The following is a 23,586-nucleotide window of genomic DNA, read 5'->3' on the forward strand; positions in this document are numbered from 1 at the left end:
TTAGGATGTAGTTGATGGAAATTAACAGACTCCTTTCTCGCGACCAGTGAGGTTCCCTGGGGCACGACTTACGAGTTATTTAAGGTATGCGTCACCTTACTCATTGGTGGCGTATTGCTAGGATATCCCACAAATGTCAGATAGGTGGGGGTCCCACATCTGGCACCCGCACCTATCTCTAGAAAGGGACCCTCAAAGTGAACAGGGTTCTCCATTCCCTTCTATGGGAGTTCCGAAAATAGCCAGACGAGTGAGCTCACTGAAATGAACGGAGAGCGCACCGAGGAAGTGCGGCCACTGCCATTTACTTCTACGGCACGGCCAGAAATAGCCAAAACAGTGCCATAGGAAAGCATGGAGGGTGGCCAAGCACGTTCTCGTGTTCACTTTGAGGGCTCTGTTTTAGAGATAGGTGGGATCCACATCTACCTGACATTAGTGGCATATCCTAGCAATATCCATAACGGAGGTGAGACAGCCCATTTAAGTGAGGCATATAAAGGGTTCACTAGTGTGCAGAGATACTCTTTAAAGGGGTCGTCTCTCTTCAACAAGTGGCATTTATCCTGTAGATAAAGTTAATACCAGGCACTTACTAATGTATTGCGATTATCCATATTGCCTCCTTTGCTGGCTGTATTTTATTTTTCCATCACATTATACACTGCTCGTTTCCATTGTTACGACCACCTTGCAATCCAGCAGAGGTGGCCGTACTTGCCCACTATAGAAAAAAGCACCACCCTATGTGAGCTCCCACGGTCTCGGCCACCAGAGAAGCCAGAGCATTTTCCTATAGTATGCAAGCACGCCCACTGCTGCTGGGTTGCAGGATGGTCGTAACCATGGAAACAAGCAGTGTATAATGTGATGGAAAAATGAATCCAGCCAGCAAAGGAAGCAATATAGACAATCACAATACATTAGTAAGTGCCTAGTATTACCTTCCTCTACAAGATAAATTCTACTTGCTGAAGAGACAACCCCTTTAAGGTCTACAAAATTAGAACTATGAATCTACATTGGAAGACAAGTTGAGAAAGCGCAAAACAAAGATTCCAGAGGAGGCTCCGGGGACATTACTCACCATTTTTTTCTACAAAGGCAATAGCATCTTCTTTAGACGTGAATGACAGAACCATGTTGGACAAGGGGTCAGCGCTAAAAAAACAAAAAATACAATTTAAAAAAAATTACAAGCGAAAAATAAACGGTCTTGTTATCGAAGCAAACCTGGGACACATCCATGAAGACGACACCAACTACCTAGCGATAAAGACACTCACTGTTGGTTGAGAGATGAGAAAACCCACAACCCAATGGGTTCTCCCAGAATCTAACTCCCCCCCAAATATTTAGAAAACAGTTTAATGTGCTCAAATACATTTACATGTTGCTTTTCTAGGTTTTCCTCCCTGGTTCCATCATTCTTTACTGATCTTAAATTAAAGTGGGCGATTCTGCATCGCACGTGACTGCCATGTCGTACTGGGAAACTACATTTCCCAGAGGCATCCGTTTTTTCTGCCTGCGCTACTGGGATAGGACAAGCGGTATGAGTGGCTTACCCTGCGCAGGGAGTCTGCGCATTCTCATCCTACAGAAACTAGAACAAGTGGCGGATACATCCACTGAAATGAGATCACAGCATGAGGGATTTGGATGGAATTAGCATTTATTATTTATCTTACTGGTTAGAGGACAATGGGCTTACCCCCAATTTAAACGGTTTTGTGCCGCTGCTTGTGAACATCATCATGTCAGTCTACTGTGTAGCAACTGCCCTAAAGAGAAGGTGACTTCAGAAAATGACCTATTGTTTAAATCACAGTTGTACAATAAATAGAATTTATGGTCAGTTTTTCTTAAATTTTCCACGTTGAATATCATTAAAATTGTATATAATCCGTCAAATCCGTTGATGATGTTTGGATGACATTACTAGTATTCTGAGGTTTACAGTTCTTACTTACTGCACTGTTATTTACGTCAAAAGATAAGTAATAAGCATGATGACACTATTGTATTATGTTTTGCAAAAGTACTTTAATAAAGAGACAATTATAAAAAAAAAAAATTATATAATCCTGCAATTTTCACACTGGCCACAAGGTCATGATTCCCTGTGTTGTGCAGGTAACTTTTCACTAGCCGTTATCCTATCAGCAGGCTGAACTACAAGCACAAGTAACACCTCTGTATAGATAACACAGGATCCACCATTCACTATAAGTTATATCACAGCTCATCTACCCCTTCCTGACCCCTGCACAGGTCTCAGCATCTATGGTCCGTGGGGCTGCCCTCAAAGAACAGAAAGTCTTGACATATTTTAGACCTAGTGGCCAGTGCGAAATCTGCAGGATTTTAGGATTTTTATTTAAATTTAGATTGTGATAAAAGGGTGAAAAAACACATTCTATAAAGATAAGTTTAATAAACAAAAAAAAAAAGACCTTGTGTAAACAATATTTTCGCTTCTGATGACACATGCGCTTTAATGGGATCATCAATGGGGATAAAGGGGTTCTTCCAGAAAATTCCTACCAGAAAGTGTAGATTATAGAATTACTTCCTGATATCAGACTGTATTGCTCTTCAATGGTATTACTCCCAGCAATATGTCTGCCCTCGTTACTAATGTACCTTTCTCACCTGCAGCTCTAAAAACCTTAAAGGGGTTATCCAGGAATTTGATATTGATGGCATGTCCTCAGGATAGGTCATCAATATCAGATCGGTGGGGGTCCGACTCCTTAGACCCCTGCCGATCAGCGGTTTTAATAGGCTGTGGTGATCTAGCAGCGCTTGGGCCTCTCCCTAGGCCAGTGACATCACGTTCATCGGTCACACGGCCTAGGAGCAGCTCAGCTCCAATCACTTCACTGGGACTGAGCTGCTGCAATACCAAGCACAGACACTATCCAATGTGCGGCGCTGTGCTTGGTAAGTTGTCCCGTGAGCACTGTGACCTCTTGGAAAAAGGTGATCGGAAGGGGTGCCGGGAGTCAGACCCCCTGCAGATCTGATGTTGACGATCATATCAAATTCCTGGATAACCCCTTTAAGAAGGGACCTCCGATATTTACTAAGACTAGTGACTGCTGTGAGCTATCCGGGGATTACATGGTAGAAGACGACTAAACATGGCCGGGTGAATGTCGGCATGAGCTGCCCTGATGTTTGTTATAAGAGCATAATTACATAGTTAATCTTCTCTCACCGACAACATATGTCCCACAGAGCTCCAAAGCATGAAGAGGTACGCACAAGACGGGATATGCAAACCATGTGCGTACAATCTCCGTGCAAGCAAAACTCCATCGACAGACAGCACGAATCCAATCTAATCAACGCTGCACAACAAACATGTGGGACGAAGCAGACTGATACAACTGAGGCAACGTGAAGCAATGTAATCAGAGTACAGGAACGCGGCAGAACGCACACTACGCAGTACGAAGAACACCCGTATAGCTGCGCTTTCCTATGCTCATCTCCAAACAGCAAGGGGGAGATTTAGCATCTCCCTTGTGCACAAAAAGTCGCGTTAAAAAGTCGCAAAGTACAGTATGGCCCCCATTTATCATACCTTCAGGCCAGAATTCTGGTGTCAAAATATAGGTCATTTTGCGACTTTTTGCACTCACGCAAAACTTTGTGACTTTTTTCATTTTTACACCACTCACTCCAGTTTTGTAGTGTGGGTAGGAAAGTGGGTGTGGTTAGCTATGTAAATGAGTTTCACGCCAGATTTATCATGGAGATTTTTTTTTAAGAAGTCGCAGTCTCACTCCAGGAGGAAAACTGGAGGAGCTTCTCTAGACAAAAGTGTCAGGTCTAAGGACCGGACAAAGAGATTTGATAAATGTGCCATAAAGTACTGCAAAACGGACTTCAAATGTTCCCCTTATGATAAATTCCCCCTATGTGTGTGACTTTAAAAAAATTGTCGCATCTCAGATTTTATGCCGCCTTCGCCACTTTCACTAAAGGGGGCGTGGCAAGGGCAGGAATGGGTTCTGGCCAGACGCCCCGACAAACATCTTCATTTACACCAGTGCTGCAAAAGAAGCCGGAAATCTACAGCGGCTTTCGTAGATGTTGGTGTACAATCCGCCGGAGGATGCGTCTAATTTATGACAAGGCTTGCGTCTCGTCATAAATTAGGTCCTTCCTCCGGGAAATCAAGGGATATCAAGACTGGCGCAGAAAACACCCATCTTGATGAATATTTGGCAAAAATCAGGAACTAAACAAAATATCACTTGAACGGGAGCTGAGCTACGCGGTGAATGGAGCTTTCTGCTTCCGGCACAAATCAGTGCCCAGGGTTGGACAACCTGACATCGAAGACTTAAGCCTCATTCACATGTCAGTATTCAGTCAGTGATTTCCATCAGTGACTGTGAGCCAAAACAAGGATTGGAGCCACCACAGACATAAGATATAAGGGAAAGATCTGCACCTGTTCTGTGTTTAGGTTTAGGTGCGGCTCTAAACACAGAACAGGTGCAGATCTTTCCATTATATCTTATGTCTGTGGAGGCTCCAATCCTGGTTTTGGCTCAAAATCACTGATAGAAATCACTGACCCAAAAAGTTTTTTGGGGGACCAATTCAGTTTGGATGCAGCTTTGTGTAAAAGTTAGGGGAAAATGTTAGTGCGTCCTATAAAGCGAATACTAGTGACTGCTTCCATCATGGGATAGCTCACTAGCATGCAAGAGTCACGGGGATCGAACCACTGATGCATTCCCCTCTCCCTGCTTGATCATTTCCAGGTTCCTTGTGGCACTGTCCAAACTGCGTATAGCGCCAGGATGCGCTGCATGCAGTCAGGTGACATTGCAGCATGGGCCTGGAGAAGATCAGGGAGCGTGACTGCAGCAGAGACTGCTGGAACCAGATCGCAGCGGCGGAGAAGGAAAGGTAAGTGAATTTATTTATTTCATGTCTGATGGGCATCTGATCTGAGGTCTGACATAGGGGGTTGGATGTGGCCTCTGATGGGGTCTGATATGAGGTAAAGGTCTGACATGGGGGGGGGGGGGATATGATCTGTGACTTTTCCCCGCTCACACCATGTCTAAGTCTGCGTGGCGTGGGTGGGAAAGGGGAGCGGGGCGGCAGGCCCATCTCCTTTACCAGTTTTTACACCTGTCTTATGTGTAGAAAATGGTAAAAATGTAAGACCGCTAGGAAGGCTTTATTAAGACCGACGTCTAAAACACCGCTCTTAATCAAAGTGCCCCTATGTGTTTCAAAGCAACCTAATAACAGTAGAGGCGAAAAATTCATTTCTTTTCTCTGCAAAATTTCAATTGTAATCATTTTTTCTGTAGCAGGACAAAAAAAACAACAACAAATATTACACATTTATTATGTGCTATCCAACTTCTACACAGGCCTGAGAAATGAAGATACACCTTCCAGACTTAGGACATCCTTTTCATTACAGTATTTTGCAGACACCATAAATAATTTAGGGTAGAGACCTTGATGTGCCAAAACATAAGAAACTACCCCAAAAGACCCCATATTAGACTACAGCCCTTAAAGAATTCATCCAGAAATGTTATGATTATTTTACTATTACTTACCGAGTAAAAGAATACTCAACATGTGGTTATAGACAACGGTTTGGGCGCACGGCAGGGCTCAGAAGGGAAGGAGAGACATTTGGCTTTTAGTTCACAGACTGCAGGAATGGTTTTCGGGTACCATGTTCCATTTGCAGAACCTCTGAGGTACCAGTATAATGGAAGTAGTGGCTCCTTTTTGCAAACTAAACCATTTCAAGGCATTTATCAAGGGGTGCAGAGAGTATTTTGACCCCACAGGTGTTTTCCAGAAATGTATGTGCAGAGGATGTTCCAATGTGGTAACTGCAATTTTCCCACAGATATTGCATTTAAGTACCCATGTTGTGGCCAGCTTTTACCGTGCATGTGACTATCAGTTTTAATTCCTTTTTGCAATGTGAGGTTACCAAAAAACTGAATTTCAAAAAAAAAAAAAATATTCTTTTATTGTGCTCAGCGTGCAGGAATATGATAATTTCATAGTTCAGGTGGATACTGATTATTTATAGTTCATTTTATTTTTTCTAAGCCATTTCCTTATTATTACAGCATGGAAAAGGCAAATATTGGTAATTTTTTCTGATTTATACAATAAACATGATATGTTATAATTATGTTAATATAAGGAAAACCTTTTTAAAGGGCATCTGTCAGCAGATTTCTACCTATGACACTGGCTGACCTGTTACATGTGCACTTGGCAGCGGAAGGCATCTGTGTTGGTCCAAAAAAATTATGTTTAAATATATGCAAATTAGTCTGTAGGAGCAATGGGGGCGTTGCCTTTACACCTAGAGGCTCAGATCTCCCTGTATCTGCCGCACCCTCTGCACTTTTATCATCAGGGACAGGCATGACAACATTTACACTGCCTGGTCCCGTCAATCAAGGTGCAGAGGGCGCAGCAGTTGCAGTGTGAGCAAAGCCTCTAGGTGTAATGGCAACGCCTCGGTTGCTCCTAGAGGCCAATTTGCATATAGTAAAACATTTTTCTCAGCAATGCGGGCACATATGAACATGGGACCAACACAGATGCCTTCAGCTGTCAAGTGCGCATGGAACAGGTCAGCCAGTTTCAAAGCTACAAAACTGCTGACAGATGCCTTTGAAAGACCCCACTACTGCTTAGTGGGGTCAGCCTCCATTGATCATACAGCCTAAGGATAGGCCATCAATTTAAGATCTTAGAAAAACCCTTTCATATTTGCTTAGTATTGGTGAGCAAGCAATCACTGTGTAGCTACTGCCGACGGTACAGATGCAGGAGCCTTCATCATATCTGTTCTGGTTGATGTCAACACCACCATACGTCTTACGCACGTGTCCACTGTCATAGTGGCCTTAGAAAATAAAGTACATACCAATATGGAGGGAACAATTTCATTATCCATAGACACTTACGTTGATGCCCATCCCATTAGGGGGTTCTCCCATCGCTCACGAGTATCAAACTCAATCCTCCACTTCTTAGTGTTCTGTACACCGGACTGCATGGCGTTTCGTGCTGGCACATATATGTGAACTTTTCTGGTTTTCCTCTGCTCTTCTGGAAACCCAGTAATTGTGGAGATATCCTAATGAGAGAAGACAAACACGTCATTAAGCCTGTGTGTAAGGTTCAGGGAACGCTTGGAAAGTGATTTATTTCACAAACACCAACACAAAGCTGAGCAAACACTGAAGGGTTAATATTAACCAAGGTGTCACAAGGTCCCAACTTAGAAGTTGACATATTTCCAGACCGATGGCTGACTTCAGAAGCAAGTGGATTATTCGTCGGGGTAAAAAAAAAGAAAAAAAAAGTGAAAGTAATTAACATTGCTAAACACTTTTGTCTACGTCGGGGCTTTAACAAAAACCTGCTGCACCCCACCCAGGGTCTACAGAATTTTTCCTACGGGAAAGACGTCTCTTTAGGGGGAATAACTTATACAAATGCAGATCACAATGACACAAGTCCATCATAATCAATGCATACTATTATCCTGTCCATCAGGCTAAAGAAGAAGAATTGTAACTTATAGAAGCCGCTTTAGAAAATGATAAAAGTCTGTTAATTAAGTAGCACAGAACAATATGCCCCCTGTTCAACCACACCCGTCCACATGAAGGCTACGGGCCCAATCATCACCACAAAGAGCACGCCAATCCAGTTTTAGGTTATATATACGCTCCTCAGACCATGGCCTTCAAATGGCTTTATCAAGAATTGGATCATTAAAGAAAACAAAAATGCAATAAATCTTTTTTTTTTTTTTTTTAGAGTTGTCCTCCTTTATCAAATTGTTAAAAAGGTTATCCCACGATTAATGTAAAAAAACATCATATAATACATGACAATCTCTTTCTAACAAAGCCAGAACCAGCCCTGTACCTCACGTGGATCCAGAGATCTCCCCATTCATTGCTCTGCTGGATTTATATCAATAATAAAAGTCTACGATACGTTGCCTGTAAATATGGCGCTGCGGGTCCCAAAGTGAAGTGGGTAAAATTCCCACTAGTCAATTTATACGTTATGTAGGACCGCGCTGCTTCTCAGTTTTCAGGAAGGATTCCTCCTATGTTCAGGTCGTAGGCGTACTGCAGACCCAGGGAAAAGAACATCAATCTTCACACGAGATGCTGACCCCTCTGGGTAAGGCTACTTTCACACTCGCGTTTGTTGTGGATCAGTCATGGACCTGCACAGACGGATCCGTTCAGATAATACAAACGTCTGCATCCGTTCAGAATGGATCCATTTGTATTAGGCTACTTTCACACTGGCGTTTTGGATTTCCGTTTCTGAGATCCGTTCAGCGGTCCAAAACGGCTCAGTTTTGCCCTAATGCATTCTGAATGGAAAAGGATCCCCTCAGAATGTATCAGTTCCGTCTCCGTTCCGCTTTGGAGGCGGACACCAAAACTGAGCCAAACAGATCCATTCTGACACACAATGTGACAATAGAAAACGGATCCATCCTCCACTGACTTTCAAATTGTGTTCAAGACGGATCCGTCTTGGCTATGTTAACCACTTCCCATCTGGGCCATTTGCCCCCTTCCTGACCAGGCCTAATTTTGCAAAACTGACATATCTCACTTTATGTGGTAATAACTTTGGAACACCTTTATTTATCCAAGTCATTCAGAGATTATTTTCTCGTGACACATTGTACTTCATGATAGTCATAAATTTGAGTCAAAATATTTCACCTTTATTTATGAAAAAATCCCAAATTTACCCAAAAATTTGAAAAATTCGCAATTTTCAAAATATCTAATTTCTCTGCTTTTAAAACAGAAAGTGATACCTCATAAAATATTTATTACTTAACATTCCCCATATGTCTACTTTATGTTGGCATCATTTTGGAAATGTCATTTTATTTTTTTAGGACGTTAGAAGGCTTAGAAGTTTAGAAGCAATTCTTCAAATTTTTAAGAAAATTGCCAAAACCCACTTTTTAAGGACCAGTTCAGGTCTGAAGTCACTTTGTGGGGCCTACATAGTGGATACCCCCATAAATGACCCCATTGTAGAAACTACACCCCTCAAGGTATTCAAAACCGATTTTACAAACTTTGTTAACCCTTTAGGTGTTCCACAAGAATTAAAGGAAAATGGAGATCAAATTTTTAAATTTCACTTTTTTGGCAGATTTTCCATTTTAATAAAAAAAATTCTTTAACACATCGATGGTTAACAGCCAAACAAAACTCAATATTTATTACCCAGATTCTGCGGTTTACAGAAACACCCCACATGTGGTCATAAACTGCTGTATAGGCACACGGCAGGGCGCAGAAGAAAAGGAACTCCACATGGTTTTTAGATGCCATGTCCCATTTGAAGCCCCCTGATGCACCCTTACAGTAGAAACTCCCAAGAAGTGACCCCATTTTGGAAACTAGGGGATAAGGTGCCAGTTTTATTAGTACTATTTTTGGGTACATATGATTTTTTGATCATTCATTAAAACACTTTATGGGGCAAGGTGACCAAAAAATTGGTTGTTTTAGCACAGTTTCTATTTATTTTTACAGCGTTCACCTGAGGGGTTCAGTCAAGTGACATTTTTATAGAGCAGATTGTTACGGACGTGGCGATACCTAATATGTATACTTTTTCTCATTTATTAAAGTTTTACACAATAATAGCATTTTTGAAACAAAAAAATTATGTTTTAATGTGTCCATGTTCTGAGAGCTATAGTTTTTTTTATTTTTTGAGAGATTTTCTTATGTAGGGGCTCATTTTTTGCGGGATGAGGTGACTGTTTTATTGGTACCATTTTGTGGGACATACGCATTTTTGATCACTTGGTGTTGCACCTTTTGTGATGTAAGGTGACAAAAATTGCTTGTTTTGACAGGTTTTTTTTGTTTTTTTTACGGTGTTCACCTGAGGGGTTAGCTCATGTGATATTTTTATAGAGCTATTTTTTACGGAAGCGGCAATACCTAATATGTATCCTTTTTTTTTATTTGTTTCACTTTAACACAATAATAGCATTTTTGAAACCAAAAAAATGATGTTTGTGTCTCCATGTTCTAAGAGCTATAGTTTTTTTTATTTTTTGAGAAATTTTCTTATGTAGGGGCTCATTTTTTGCGGGATGAGGTGACGGTTTTATTGGTACCATTTTGTGGGACATACGCGTTTTTGATCACTTGGTGTTGCACCTTTTGTGATGTAAGGTGACAAAAATTGCTTGTTTTGACAATTTTTTTTTTTTTTTTATTTTTTTTTTTTTTTTACGGTGTTCACCGGAGGGGTTAGGTCATGTGATATTTTTATAGAGCTGGTTTTTACGGACGCGGCAATACCAAATATGTCTATTTTATTTAATTTTTTCTATTTTTAACTTTTTTTTTTTATTCCTTACTTGGGGACCTTTTTTTTTTTTTTACATGTGAAACTTTTTTTTTTTTTTTTTTTTTTCAACCCTTTTTATTTTTATTTTACACTTTTCGTCCCCCATAAGGTCATACAAGACCTCTGGGGGACATTTACTTCACTTTTTCTTTTCACTGTTGATTTCTCCTGTAACTGGGGCTGACATAGAAATAGAGATCCAGAAATAGAGATCCACCCATAGGACGTTTATATCCTATGGGCGGAGGGAAAGTGGTTAAAGATAATACAAACGGATCCGTTCTGAACGGATCCATCTGTGCAGATCCATGACGGTTCCGCACCGAACAAGAGTGTGAAAGTAGCCTCATCTTTAACATAGCCATGACGGATCCGTCTTGAACACCATTGAAAGTCAATGGCAGACGGATCCTTTTTCTATTGTGCCAGATTGTGTCATAGAAAAGTTTAGCTCAGTTTTGTCCGACAGACACCAAAACGCTGCAAGCGGAACGGAGGCAAACTGATACATTCTGAGCGGATCCTTATCCATTCAGAATGCATTAGGGCAAAACTGATACGTTTTGGACCGCTTGTGAGAGCCCTGAACGGATCTCAGAAACAGAAAGCCAAAACGCCAGTGTGAAAGGGGCCTTAGGCTACTTTCACACTAGCATTCGATCGGATCCGTTCTGAACGGATCCGATCATATTAATGCAGACGGAGGCTCCGTTCAGTACGGATCCGTCTGCATTAATAACTTAGAAAAAATTCTAAGTGTGAAAGCAGCCTGAGCGGATCCGTTCAGACTTTCAATGTAAAGTCAATGGGGGACGGATCCGCTTGAAGATTGAGCCATATGGTGACATCTTCAAGCGGATCCGTTCCCATTGACTTACATTGTAAGTCTGAACGGATCCGCTAGCCTCCGCACGGCCAGGCGGACAGCTGAACGCTGCAAGCAGCGTTCAGCTGTCCGCCTGTCCGTGCGGAGCGGAGGCTGAACGCCGCCAGACTGATGCAGTCTGAGCGGATCCGCTCCATTCAGACTGCATCAGGGCTGGACGGAGGCGTTCGGGTCCGCTCGTGAGCTCCTTCAAACGGAGCTCACGAGCGGACCGGCGAACGCTAGTGTGAAAGTAGCCTAAGTCGCTCTGTGAAGTATTAGAAGGTCGCACAGATAGTGAAGCACCATCGACAGAATCACATATAAAGGGTTTTATTTCTACTGACAAACGTGGTAAGGTTAAAAGCATATCATCAATAAAATCACACTCGTACTCCTGCCCGACCATGTTCCCACCTCCCCCTGTCCAGTATCCATAGAAAACAATTCTCTAAATTATCAATAGTAAACAGACATTTCAGACTTACCCATTCACACTCCCTGCGCACACTGTGTCCATCAAAGTTCTAAGAACTAAAAAGTTAACTGTTTTCCCATTTATCACTACTCCGGTCACATTTATTTCAAGCTGACAGCTCAGGGGGCGTGCACTCTCTCAGGATTCATGTCCTTTCTGCTGCAGCTGGTGGTAGCTGACGGATGGAACTGAGCATGTGCGGCCACTTCAGTGAGCAGGACAGAGAAAAAGAGCAAACAGCAGGTGGCGCTATACTGAGAGATTTTATTGAATAACTCCGTGGCTTTAGAAAATGTTTAATTACATGCAATTACAAAAGTATTCAGATCCAGGTGCTAGTTTGAAAAATGTAGACTATTTTCCATGGGACAACCCCTTTAATAATAGAAATCAAGCATTTCCCTAGTGAAATCGATTTGGTTGGAAACAAACCCCCTTAAAAGATGATGGCGCTCTACAACACCAGTGCCGACGCATGCAAATATAGCCGTAGGGAACTGCTGTATATTAAATCCTCTAATATACAGTCTAAGGGTCACCTTTAGCCCACTGAGACGGATGCTCTACGTGTGGGACTTTTTACGCAGAAAATTAATTGTTCCAACACTGAAAATTTCTGCTGACACCAGCACGTAACACACCTTCAGGCTGCAGGAAAAAAACTAAATCATGTAACTCAGTTCTGAATGTAGAACATAATGTCAAAAAGTGAGGACTGCCAACAGAAACCTTACGTAACCCCCCCCCCCCCAGTCTACCAATCCACCAATCCACCGTGCAGGTTATAGAAACCAATGCGGTCTCCAGACTGTCATTAGCCAAGGGGTCAGCATGTTCACGACTCTCCTAAGCATTGCTAACCCCCGCGGCTCCGGGACCAAGCATCCCGACCCTCCATGGGCTCCATCTTATTGAATCCAACTTTATGGACAAATATGTTTATTAGTCAAAGTCATAAAAAAATAAAAATAAATGCCAGGCTTTCTCCAGCCTCTCATATAGGTTTTACTACAGAACAAGCAATGCGGTGAGGGGGCAGGAGGGCCGCGCTCGTGTCCCCCCGGCCGCTGCTTTTCCGACTTTACAGCTACAAGTGCAATTTGTTCCAATCACTTTTTGCTTCTTTAATGGCATTTCCTATTTTCGTTAAATATTCACACATAAATTTATAGGCAACGCGTTGTTAATTAAGGGCTCAGCGGGGCGCTATAACTTATTTTAATAGGCATGAAATCATTCATTCCAGCCGGCCATTCCAGTCATCATTGTAAAGCATTTTACAATTGCTCCAGTCGATCCGCTATAATATAGACATCTGCTCCAGGTGCTCTATGCCTTTATTACTGTAACCCTTCCCCATATATACAACGTAAATACCTGGACGAGACGAGTAACAGGCCCAAAACCGATTGTCAGGTTAAGACAAATGGGGGGATATAAAATAATGAGCAAAAATGACAATGCCCTAAGTAATGCAATACACAAATAGTGCTTGACCTGTACGACTAGCCTACTGATGACCTATCCTTGGATAAGATATCCATATCGGATTGGGGGGGGGGGGGGGGGTCGACAACTCCACGTGGCAACGTGCACAACGTCAATTCCAAAAAAGTTAGGACAACGTCTAAGATGAATAAAACGTGAATAAAAACAGAATGTCATGATTGGCAAATCTCATCGACTCATTTTATTCACATAAGGTCAAAGAACACATGTCAGATGTTAAAAGTGAGACATTTTACCATTTCATGAAAAAACTAAACTGGAACTTAATGGCAGCAACGCAACTCAAAAAAGTTGGGACGGCAAAAAATGGCTGGAAAAGTAAGGGTACTTTCACACTTGCGTTAAAGTTTTCCGAAATGGAGTTCAGTCCTCGGGGCTCAATACCGGAAAAAAAACGCATCAGTTTTATCCTAATGCATTCTGAATGGAGAGCAATCCGTTCAGTATGCATCAGGATGTGTTCCGTTCCGTCCCGTCCCTTTACGGTATTTGGACGGAGAAAATACTGCAGTATGCAAAATTCCAGAACACTTGCATTAATTTCCATTGAAATGTATTAATGCTGGATCCGGTGTTCTGTCAGAAAACCTTAAATAGTCAGATTCCCTTACCCCATGTGACTTCCGGGGGAGTGCGCCTAAGCGCAGTACCAGGGCATGGGCAAGTTAAAATTACAGTGAGCATTGACTCATGGACACTGCGCGTGCACCCCAACGCGCGTGCGCTCTCAGGGGTAAGGAGATCCGACGGTCTTTTGTCTTGTTAAATCTTCTTACCCTCACACTGCGCATGCACGGATGGTAAAATAGTCTTACCCTCACTACACAGCGCGCTTCAGATTCATTGCGCAGTGTGAGGGTCAGGAGATTTAACAAGACAAAAGACCGTCAGATCTCCTTACCCCTGAGAGCGCACGCACGGTGTCCATGAGTCAATGCTCACTGTATTTCTAACTTACCCATGCCCTGTGACTGCGCTTGGCGTTGTAGTGCGTTTGTGGAAGTCACAAGTGGTAAGGTAATCTGACTATTTAAGGTTTTCTGACAGAAAATCGGTACCAAGTGTTCCGGAAATTGCAGTTTTTCCGGCCTGCGCCGGGATATAGGAGGAGCTGGTTGCGAAGGGAGGGAGAAGGAAGCACGCCATTGAAGGCGAGTATAAAGTTTTTTTTTTGTTTGTTGTGCAACTATAGAAAAAATAAATATAAGCAGCTCCTATGTACTTATACATAGGAGCTGTATGTTATAAGTACATAGCTGATGCTAGGAGTAGAAGTACCTAGGTACTACTACTCCTAGCATCAGCTATGTACTTATACTACCTGTACTCATCCCTATGTACTTTTTAAATACGAGTTTGCTCCGGTTTAATCCGCGGCTGGAATACGGTTTAATTAGATTTCCACACGTCTGAAACGCCTCATCAGCAACTAACATAAAGGGCATTGGGGGAGCATCTGTACCTGGTAGTGGTTGAGGTGGTGGAAAATCAATTTGCCTATTGTATAGCCTTCGCCCCATAAAGACCATGGTATCATTGGTTCGGCCGTAAACCCCAACACATATTGCCACAAAACGGTATTGGGCATCAGTGATGGCCATTGATATGATTGAGAAATATTTTTTGTAGTTAAAATACTCTGAACCAGTGCCTTGGGGCTTGATAATATGGATGTTTCCCGTCTATTGCCCAAAGACAGTTGGGAAACTAGCACACCTCCCAAAATTTTCTGAAATTTCGATCTACTGTTGCCTACTTGGATGTGGGATAAATTCCACATGTTACTGCTCCCAAAAATCACGGCAGAAATCTATCCAGAAAAAAAAAAGTGTCATTAAAAATTAGCAAATATGTAAAATAAATTACCAAAAACAAACAAAAAAAACAAACAATACAAGCTTTATAATTTGGATGGCCTTGTTTGGTACCTTAAAGGGGTTGTCCGGGATCAAGATTTTTTTTTAAAACCAGTTAAATCACTATTAATAGCGGTTTGAAGGTCCCCCCAGATGTTTTTAGGTATTTTTACACTTCAGCAGGGCTCCTACAGTCCCCCACTGATTGTTTACCTTTCTGTTTATGTGTGCGGTAACTTCCTGCCTCAATGCTTTCTGGGTCCCAGCGCAGCTAAACGCCTCCTTCCTTACTAAGAATGCGCCCTGCTCGGCGATGGGCGTGGCTTCGCACTGTGAGGGGGCGTGGCTTAGCGCTTCTGTTGCCGCATAGTTACTGCCCCTCCATGCGCTTGGAATAATTAGAGGCTGACTGTGACGTCACCGGGCTCCTTGTGAAGCGGAAGGAGAGGCTTCGCTATGCAGAAAGGGACCCGGTACGTCACTGACTGATAGAAACTGCACTTCCGGCTGAAAATTTGTGAAGTGAAAAAGGGCCATCAGAAATGTCTGGTAAGAGAAGGACAGGCATGAATGTAATATTTAGGGGACCATTGTACATGTAGACCCATGTCCCCAATCCCGGACAACCCCTTTAACCCCTTCCGGACCTATTACGTAGTACTACGTCATGGGAACCACTGCGTTCCCGCAACTTGATGTACTAGAAGAGATCACTGCAAAGGCCCGGCAGTCCATGGTAGCCGGGCCCCTGCTGTATCCGCCGGCATCGCTGTAAAAGCCGGTGCCGGCGGATTAACCCCTTTTATGCCGCGGTCCGCCCTGACCACTACATAGAAGGGGTTTGTGTCGGGGGAGTAATCTCATCGAGTCCCCGTGCTGCTGTGGCGGCGACCCGATGGTTCACAAGGCAGCCCGATGCCGTGCAGAGGATGCCCAATGCCTTGTACGGCATCAGGAACTGCCTTCTACGGGTGCCGAGGAGATCCAGCCTCAGGCTGGGTCTCCTAGGCAACCTGTTAGTGAATGACTCAGTGTCATACACTAAACAGGCAATGCAATACAATATAGATTTATTGTAATGCATTGCAGAGAGGGATCAGACCCCCAAAAGTAAAAAAATAAAAAAATGAAGTTAAAGTATTTTTAATAAAGTAATAAAAGGAATAAAGTAAAAAAAAGAAAAAAAAAATGCCCCTTTCCCCTTATTTTATAATAAAAAAACTGAAAAAAAAAACAAAAAACAAAGCACACACATTAGGTATCGCCGCGCCCGTAATAACCGGCTCTATAAATATATCACATGATCCACCCTGTCCGATAAACACCATAAAAAATAAAAATGGTGTGTAAAAAAAAAAGCAATTTTTGTCACCTTACATCATAAAAAGTGCAACACCAAGCGATCAAAAAGGCGTATGTCCCACAAAATTGTATCAATAAATCCCGGAAAAAATAAGCCCCTACCTAAAAAAAAAAATCGCCCAAAAAAATAAAAAAAAAATACAGCTCTCAGAACATGGAGACACAAACATTTTTTTGTTTCAAAACTGCTATAATTGTGCTAAAGTGAAATACATTTAAAAAAAAATACACATATTAGGTAACGCCATGTCCGTAACAACCAGCTCTATAAAAATATCACATGACCTAACCACTCAGATGAACACCGTAAAAAAAATAACAAAAAACCTGTGTAAAACAAAAGCCATTTTTACATCACAAAAATTGCAACAGCAAGTGATCAGAAAGGCGTATGCCCCCCCGAAATAGTACCAATCAGACAGTCACCTCATGCCGCAAAAAATGAGACCCTACCTAAGAGAACTTGTTAAAAAATAAAAAAAAAGCTATGGCTCAGACTATGGATACACTAAAATATCATTATTTTGGTTTCAAAAAGTACTATTATTGTGTAAAACTTAAATAAATAAGAAAAAGTAGACATATTGGGTATTGCCACGTCCGTAACGATCTGCTCTTTAAAAAGGTCACATGCATACCAAAATAGTACCAATAAAACTGGCACCTTATCCCGTAGTTTCCAAAATGTGGTCACTTTTTTGAGTTTCTACTGTAGGGGTGCATCAGGGGCTTGAAATAGGACATGGCATCTAAAAACCAGTTCAGCTAAATCTGCCTTCAAAAAACCATATGGCGTTCCTTTCCTTCTGCGCCCTGCCGGGTGCCCGTGCAGCAGTTTACGATCACATGTGGGATGTTTCTGTAAACCGCAGAATCAGGGTAATAAATATTGAGTTTTATTTGGCTGTTAACCCTTGCTTTGCTACGAGAAAAAATGGATTAAAATGTATAATCTGCCCAAAAAATTGAAATTCTGAAATTTCATCTCCATTTTCCATTCATTCTTGTGGAACACCTAAAGGGTTAACAAAGTTTGTAAAATCAGTTTTGTATACCTTGAGGGGTGTAGTTTCTAAAATGGGGTCATTTTTGGGTAGTTTCTATTATGTAAGCCTCACAAAGTGACTTCCGACCTGAACTGGTCCTTAAAAAGTGGGTTTGGGAAATTTTCCGAAAAATTTCAAGATTTGCTTCCAAACTTCTAAGCCTTCTAATGTGCCCAAAAAATAAAATGTCATTTTAAAAATGATCCAAACATGAAGTAGACATATAGGGAATGTAAAGTACCGTATTTTTCGCCCCATAAGACGCACTTTTTCTCCCCCCAAAATGGGGGGAAAATGCCCCTGCGTCTTATGGGGCGAATGCTGACCGCTTTACATCGCAGGCTACGATGTATGTGAGAGCGGGGAGGGACTCGGAGGAGCTGGGGCCGGCAATAGCGGCGGGGCGGTGCAGTCACTGTACTATAGCCCCGCCCCACCGCTCAAGTGCTGCAATATTCAAATATATCTTATTCAATTAAAAGTGTCTTATTCAATTAAAAGTGATTACACATGCCCCCTTCACTCCTATTATTACCGTACATCCTAACAGCTTCATTAGAATGCAGGCAGGCAGGCCGGGCAGGCGGCAGCGCAACTCCCTGATGTCACGTGCCTGCGCCGCCTACTTTATGAATGAAGCAGGCGGCGCAGGCAAGTGACGTCAGTAAGTGACGCGCCGGCGGCGTGGCCTGCCGGCATTCTACTGAAGCTGTTAGGATGTACGGTACTAATAGGAGACAGGGGGCATGTGTAATCACTTAATTGAATAAGACATTTTATATTTGTATACTGGAGCGGCGGGCGGGATCTGTGGATGGCACAGTTACAGGGTGGGGGGTCTGTGGATGGCACATATATAACAGTGCCACCCACAGATCCCCCCTCTAACAGTGCCAGCCACAGATACCCCCCTGTAACAGTGCCAGCCACAGATCCCCCCTGTAACAGTGCCAGCCACAGATCCCCCCTGTAACAGTGCCAGCCACAGATCCCCCCGTAACAGTGTCCGTCATCCACAGATCCCCCCATAACAGTGTCCTTCATCCACAGATCCCCCCCATAACAGTGTCCTTCATCATCAGATCCCCCCCATAACAGTGTCCGTCATCCACAGATCCCCCCATAACAGTGTCCGTCATCCACCGATCCCCCCATAACAGTGTCCGTCATCCACAGATCCCCAGTAATAGTGCCATCCACAGACCACCATTAGTTCCAAACCCACCAAAAGCACATCTTTTGGTTAAAAATATATTTTTTCTTATTTTCCTCCCCAAAAACCTAAGTGCGTCTTATGGGCCGGTGCGTCTTATAGGGCGAAAAATACGGTAATTACCATTTTTGAGGTATTACTATCTATTATAAAAGTAGAGAAATCGAAATTTAGAAATTTGCTAATTTTTGGTAAATTTGGTATTTATGAATAAAAATATTTTTTTTTTTTACTCATTTTTATCACTGTCATGAAATACGATATGCGACGAGAAAACAATCTCAGAGTGGCCTGTATAAGTAAAAGCGTTTTAAAGTTATTACCACATAAAGTGACCTGTCAGATTTGCAAAAAATGGCCTGGGCAGGAAGGTAAAAAACAGGCCCGGGGTTGAAGGGGTTAAACTGGACATACCACCGTTTAATGCTTTCCATTGTTCTGTTGTCATTTTCACAGGTCAAAGGAAATTTTTGGGAAATCCAGTGATGGAAAGGGCCGATAGGCGTATGCCTCTGACTAGCATTGCTTACAGTGCTGTCAACGTCTCTAATGTTCGAGATATGGGTTAAATCATGAGCATAGGAGCCGTTAAAATCACAGTGATGCAGAGCCTCCAAAGCTCTTAGCCTGCGCAATCAAGAGCTGTGCTAGGTAGAGTACTGTAGTATCAAGTAAAGAAAATTTTCGTAACATGGGGTAGGGAAAAATGTCTGGTTTCAGCTTTGAACCAGGAAAAGCAACGTTAAAAAAATAAAAAATAAATTACCTCATGGTAAGCATTAGGAGTTCTGCAGGTGAAACACTGACAGAAAGTGGTGTCCTGTCTTTCAATGCGATGTGACACCCTTTGTAACAGGGGGGGGGGGGGTTTGGGAATTATCCGTTTGTATGTGGTTTGACAGATCCGGCAGGCATTTCTGGCAACGGAACTGACTGCAGGAATCTAACAACGCTAGTGTGAAAGTACCCTAAGTGGTACTGATAAAAAACATCTAGAAGAAAAATTTGCTACCAAGTCATATGACTGGGTATATAAAGAGCGTGTTAAGAGAGGCAGAGTCCCTCAGAAGCAAAGATGGGCAGAGGTACACCAATCTGCGAAAAAAACTGTATCTGAAAATTATTGAACAATTTCAGAAAAATATTCCTCAACATAAAATTGTGAAGACTTTCAATATTCCACCATTTACAGTACATAATATCAAAAGATTCAGAGAATCTGGAGAAATCTTGGGAGGCACTGCATTAAAAACAGGCATGATTCTATACTGGAAATAACTGCATGGGCTCAAACATTTCCAGAATACACCGTCTGTGCAAACAGTTCACCGTTCTATCCACAAATGCAAGTTAAAGCTGCATCATGCAAAGAAGAAGCCATATGTCAACACGATCCAGAAACGCCGCCGTCTTCTCTAGGCCAAAGTTAATTTAAAATGGACTGAGGCAAAATGAGAAATTGTTCTGTGCTCAGATGATTCAAAATTTTAAATTCCTTTTGGAAACCAGGACACAGTGTGCTGCAGACTCAAGAGGAGAGGGACCATCCAAATTATCAGCGTACAGTTCTAAAGCCTGCATCTCTGATGGAATAGGGTTACATTGGTGCCTGTGGCGTGGGCAGATTACATAGAAACATAGAATGTGTCGGCAGATAAGAACCATTTGGCCCATCTAGTCTGCCCAATATACTAAATCCTATGAATAGCCCCTGGCCCCATCTTATATGAAGGATGGCCTTATGCCTATCCCATTCATGCTTAAACTCCTTCACTGTATTTGCAGCTACCACTTCTGCAGGAAGGCTATTCCATGCAGTCTGTAAGAGTCCTTTTACACGGACCGCTTACACATCTGTAAAGGCACTATCAATGCTTAACAGTATATAAGGATTTGAAAAAACGTATGCTGCCATCCAGATGTCTTGGTAATGGAACGCCTTGCATATTTTGGCAAGACCATGCTAAACCTCATACTGCATCCATCACAACAGCATGGCTTTGCAGAAGAATAGTCTGGGTGTTGTACTGGCCGTCTGCAGTCCAGACCTTTCACCAAGACATTTGCCACATCATAAAACGGAAAATCTGGCAAAGACAACCCAGGACTGTTGAGCAGATACAAACCTGTATCAGACAAGAATGGGCCAACAGTCCTCTCCTAGAACTCCAGAAATTGGTCTCCTTACTTCCTAGATGTTTAGGGTCCGACTCCGTTATCAGATTATAGGGAACAAAGCAGATGCTTCTGATAACTGCCAGATAAGTCAGCGGAGATGAGGGCTGAATCTACATGCAGCTATAGCCTCCTCTGTATGCTCGGTATAGTGATAGCTTGTCCCCATAGAATTTCCTGCTCAGCAGATCGATGTTTAGACAACACAATCTGCTGGATGGGTACAATGATTTTCGGTGGCGGCAGAACTTTTTCGCAGGCCAATTGTCGGAAACCAGCGTTTATACACATGCTCATCCTAGATAATTTGCCAGATCATCGGTCCATGTAAAAAGACTCTTACAGACCGTAGTTAAAAGGAGAAGGGATGCTACACAATGGAGGACATGGTCCTGTCCCAACCATTTTGAGATACATTGCTGTCCTCAAATTCTAAATGATTTTTTTTCATGAAATGGTAAAACGTCTCACTTTCAACATCTGAAGTGTGATCTATTGTGAATAAAATATGGGTCTAGGAGATTTGCGAATCATTGCGTTCTGTCCTTACATTTTACACAGCGTCCCAACTTTTTGGGGAATTGGGGTTGTAAATGGATCAGCAGTTGAGAATGCTCCTTGGAACCGAACCAGAGTTCGGGAAATGTTTTTTTTACAGTACAAATTAATTTATGAAATTACCCTAAGTCTTGCAAGACTTCTCAAAGCAATAACTTCGGCTCATCAGAGCCAATACATTCTAATACTGTACGGAGCTCCTGCTCCGTACAGTATTGGAACGAAGTTTTATGCGAATAAACTTCGGATGTTTCATCCAAAGTCGATTTGCTCATCCCTAATTATCACCTATCCAATGGATAGGTGATGGATTCTGGAATAAAAACCCTTTAATGGGACATTCCCATCTGCATTTGACTAGGATATGCCTTCACCTTATGATTTTTGGAAGCCCATTTGGCATCACTGTATCTTATGAGCAAATTCAATGCTTTCTTGTGAGAAAAGATTTTGCAGAGTCACTTACAACGATGGGAATTCTTGAAATTGTTGCATGACTTTTCGCCCTGTAATATAGGAAATACTGAGGTTTGAACACTCGGAGAAAGCAATACTATTAAAATCGGTCAACTCCAGTAGGACAAGCCCTCTCCACACTGTATGATGTCCTATTGGGGCCCGTGGACGTTCCCCCACGTGGATCCTCCCTTTAAGCACCAGCTCTGTTGAATCATTCGCCCGGGTACTACTACATTGGTGTGGCTGCCACGTCTTCACCAGGGTTGTCTGGTGAGAAAATTCCTTTAAGTAGGCAACATGGTCAAATAAATAAATATAATGAAGCGATATTTCCACATGTGCTTTTTTTTATAACTGCGCTATATATTTTCAGGGCGAATTATTCTTACTTTCTACATCAAAAGAACGCACAGAAAACTTCCAGTGGGAAGGCGCGCTGGCAACAACCCCACATATGTGCAGTCTGTTGAGATAAGTCGATACTAATGCGTAAATGAAAGCAAATCTAATGTAGTGTGTATAATGCAGAGAGGGATTCCACGGCCTGCTATGACCCACATTCTGCCAAAGGGCCTCGCAACAACGTCTAGACTGGCGTATTCAGATGACATTCGTGCTTTTGTATGGAAAAATTGTCCACAAAACACCCCGCGGGCTGACAAAGCAAAGACGCTTGTTAACCAAGAACAGCTTGTTGGCTAAAGTGGATAGCAATAAATAAGCATGATTTTTAAGAACAGGTGCACCCTGGGCCCGAAAGAATGAATGCGGCAATAGTTCCAAATCCAGCAGTGTTTATGGCTGTCTAATATGTGTCTGTATCTATTAAACTGCATAATTAAAGTCTGATACAAGCAAACTTACCAGTACAAGGAAAAGAAAAAAAAAGAAACTAAAAACTGTTTATAACCCATATATCCCCCAGAAATGTATCAAGCTGTGTACACTGCCAGTCTGTGGGAGAAAAGCAGCCGGCCGCTGCCAAGAAAACACAGGTGTACGGTGTAATATAGCGGCATGTTACCGTACTGTTAGAATATCATTGTGAATTATATATGGGTCCGCCGTTAATCTTACCTACATGTGTCAACCAGACCTACCTGAAGAAGAGGCCTTCAGAGTCACTTAGGGTCAGACTGCAGGAACGCGGTACATGATATCTTAATACGGATTGGTAAGTGTCAATCCTAAGCAGGCGCCCTCTAGGGGCAGCTCTGGGTAACCATGTGGTAGGGTCAGCAGGAACACACAGGGACTTGGAGGTTGATGGGTCACAATATTTTAAGGGTAGGTTTTGGCGTGGTGGAGTAACGCCATTGCAAGGCCAGGGCAGATTCAGCCGCCGACTCACCATATGAATTGCAAAGGGTGAAAAGAGCGGCTCCGCAATGCTGTAAATCTGAAAGTGAATTGTACATCCACAGCAATTCTGCCATGTGCGAACATAGCCGGAACCATTCACAGAACCGTACTGCGACACAGTACCGTTGCAGGGAGTAATGATATCTTATGGAGGTTTTTGATCCTGCAAGTGCGATCATTTCATTACTTTGCGCCACTGTAATGTTGTCAAGGAAGCCCTTTCACATTGTTTTTTGATGATGTTTTTCCTGGCAGAA

At 42.5% G+C, this 23,586-nt stretch overlaps 1 protein-coding gene across 1 annotated transcript in view; it reads right to left on the reverse strand.

The window, feature by feature from the left end:
• Window positions 1-23,586, reverse strand: part of NDUFS4 (NADH:ubiquinone oxidoreductase subunit S4) — a 163,304-nt gene that overhangs the window by 3,821 nt on the left and 135,897 nt on the right. The window contains exons 3-4 of the mRNA XM_044276235.1: window positions 6,987-7,159; window positions 1,088-1,161 (exon numbers count right to left, since the gene is read on the reverse strand). Coding sequence (XP_044132170.1) covers window positions 1,088-1,161; window positions 6,987-7,159 — 247 coding nt within the window. The remainder of the gene's footprint in view (window positions 1-1,087; window positions 1,162-6,986; window positions 7,160-23,586) is intronic.

The sequence above is a fragment of the Bufo gargarizans genome, chromosome 1, assembly GCF_014858855.1.
Source record: "Bufo gargarizans isolate SCDJY-AF-19 chromosome 1, ASM1485885v1, whole genome shotgun sequence".
In the NCBI taxonomy this organism is placed as follows: Eukaryota; Metazoa; Chordata; class Amphibia; order Anura; family Bufonidae; genus Bufo; species Bufo gargarizans.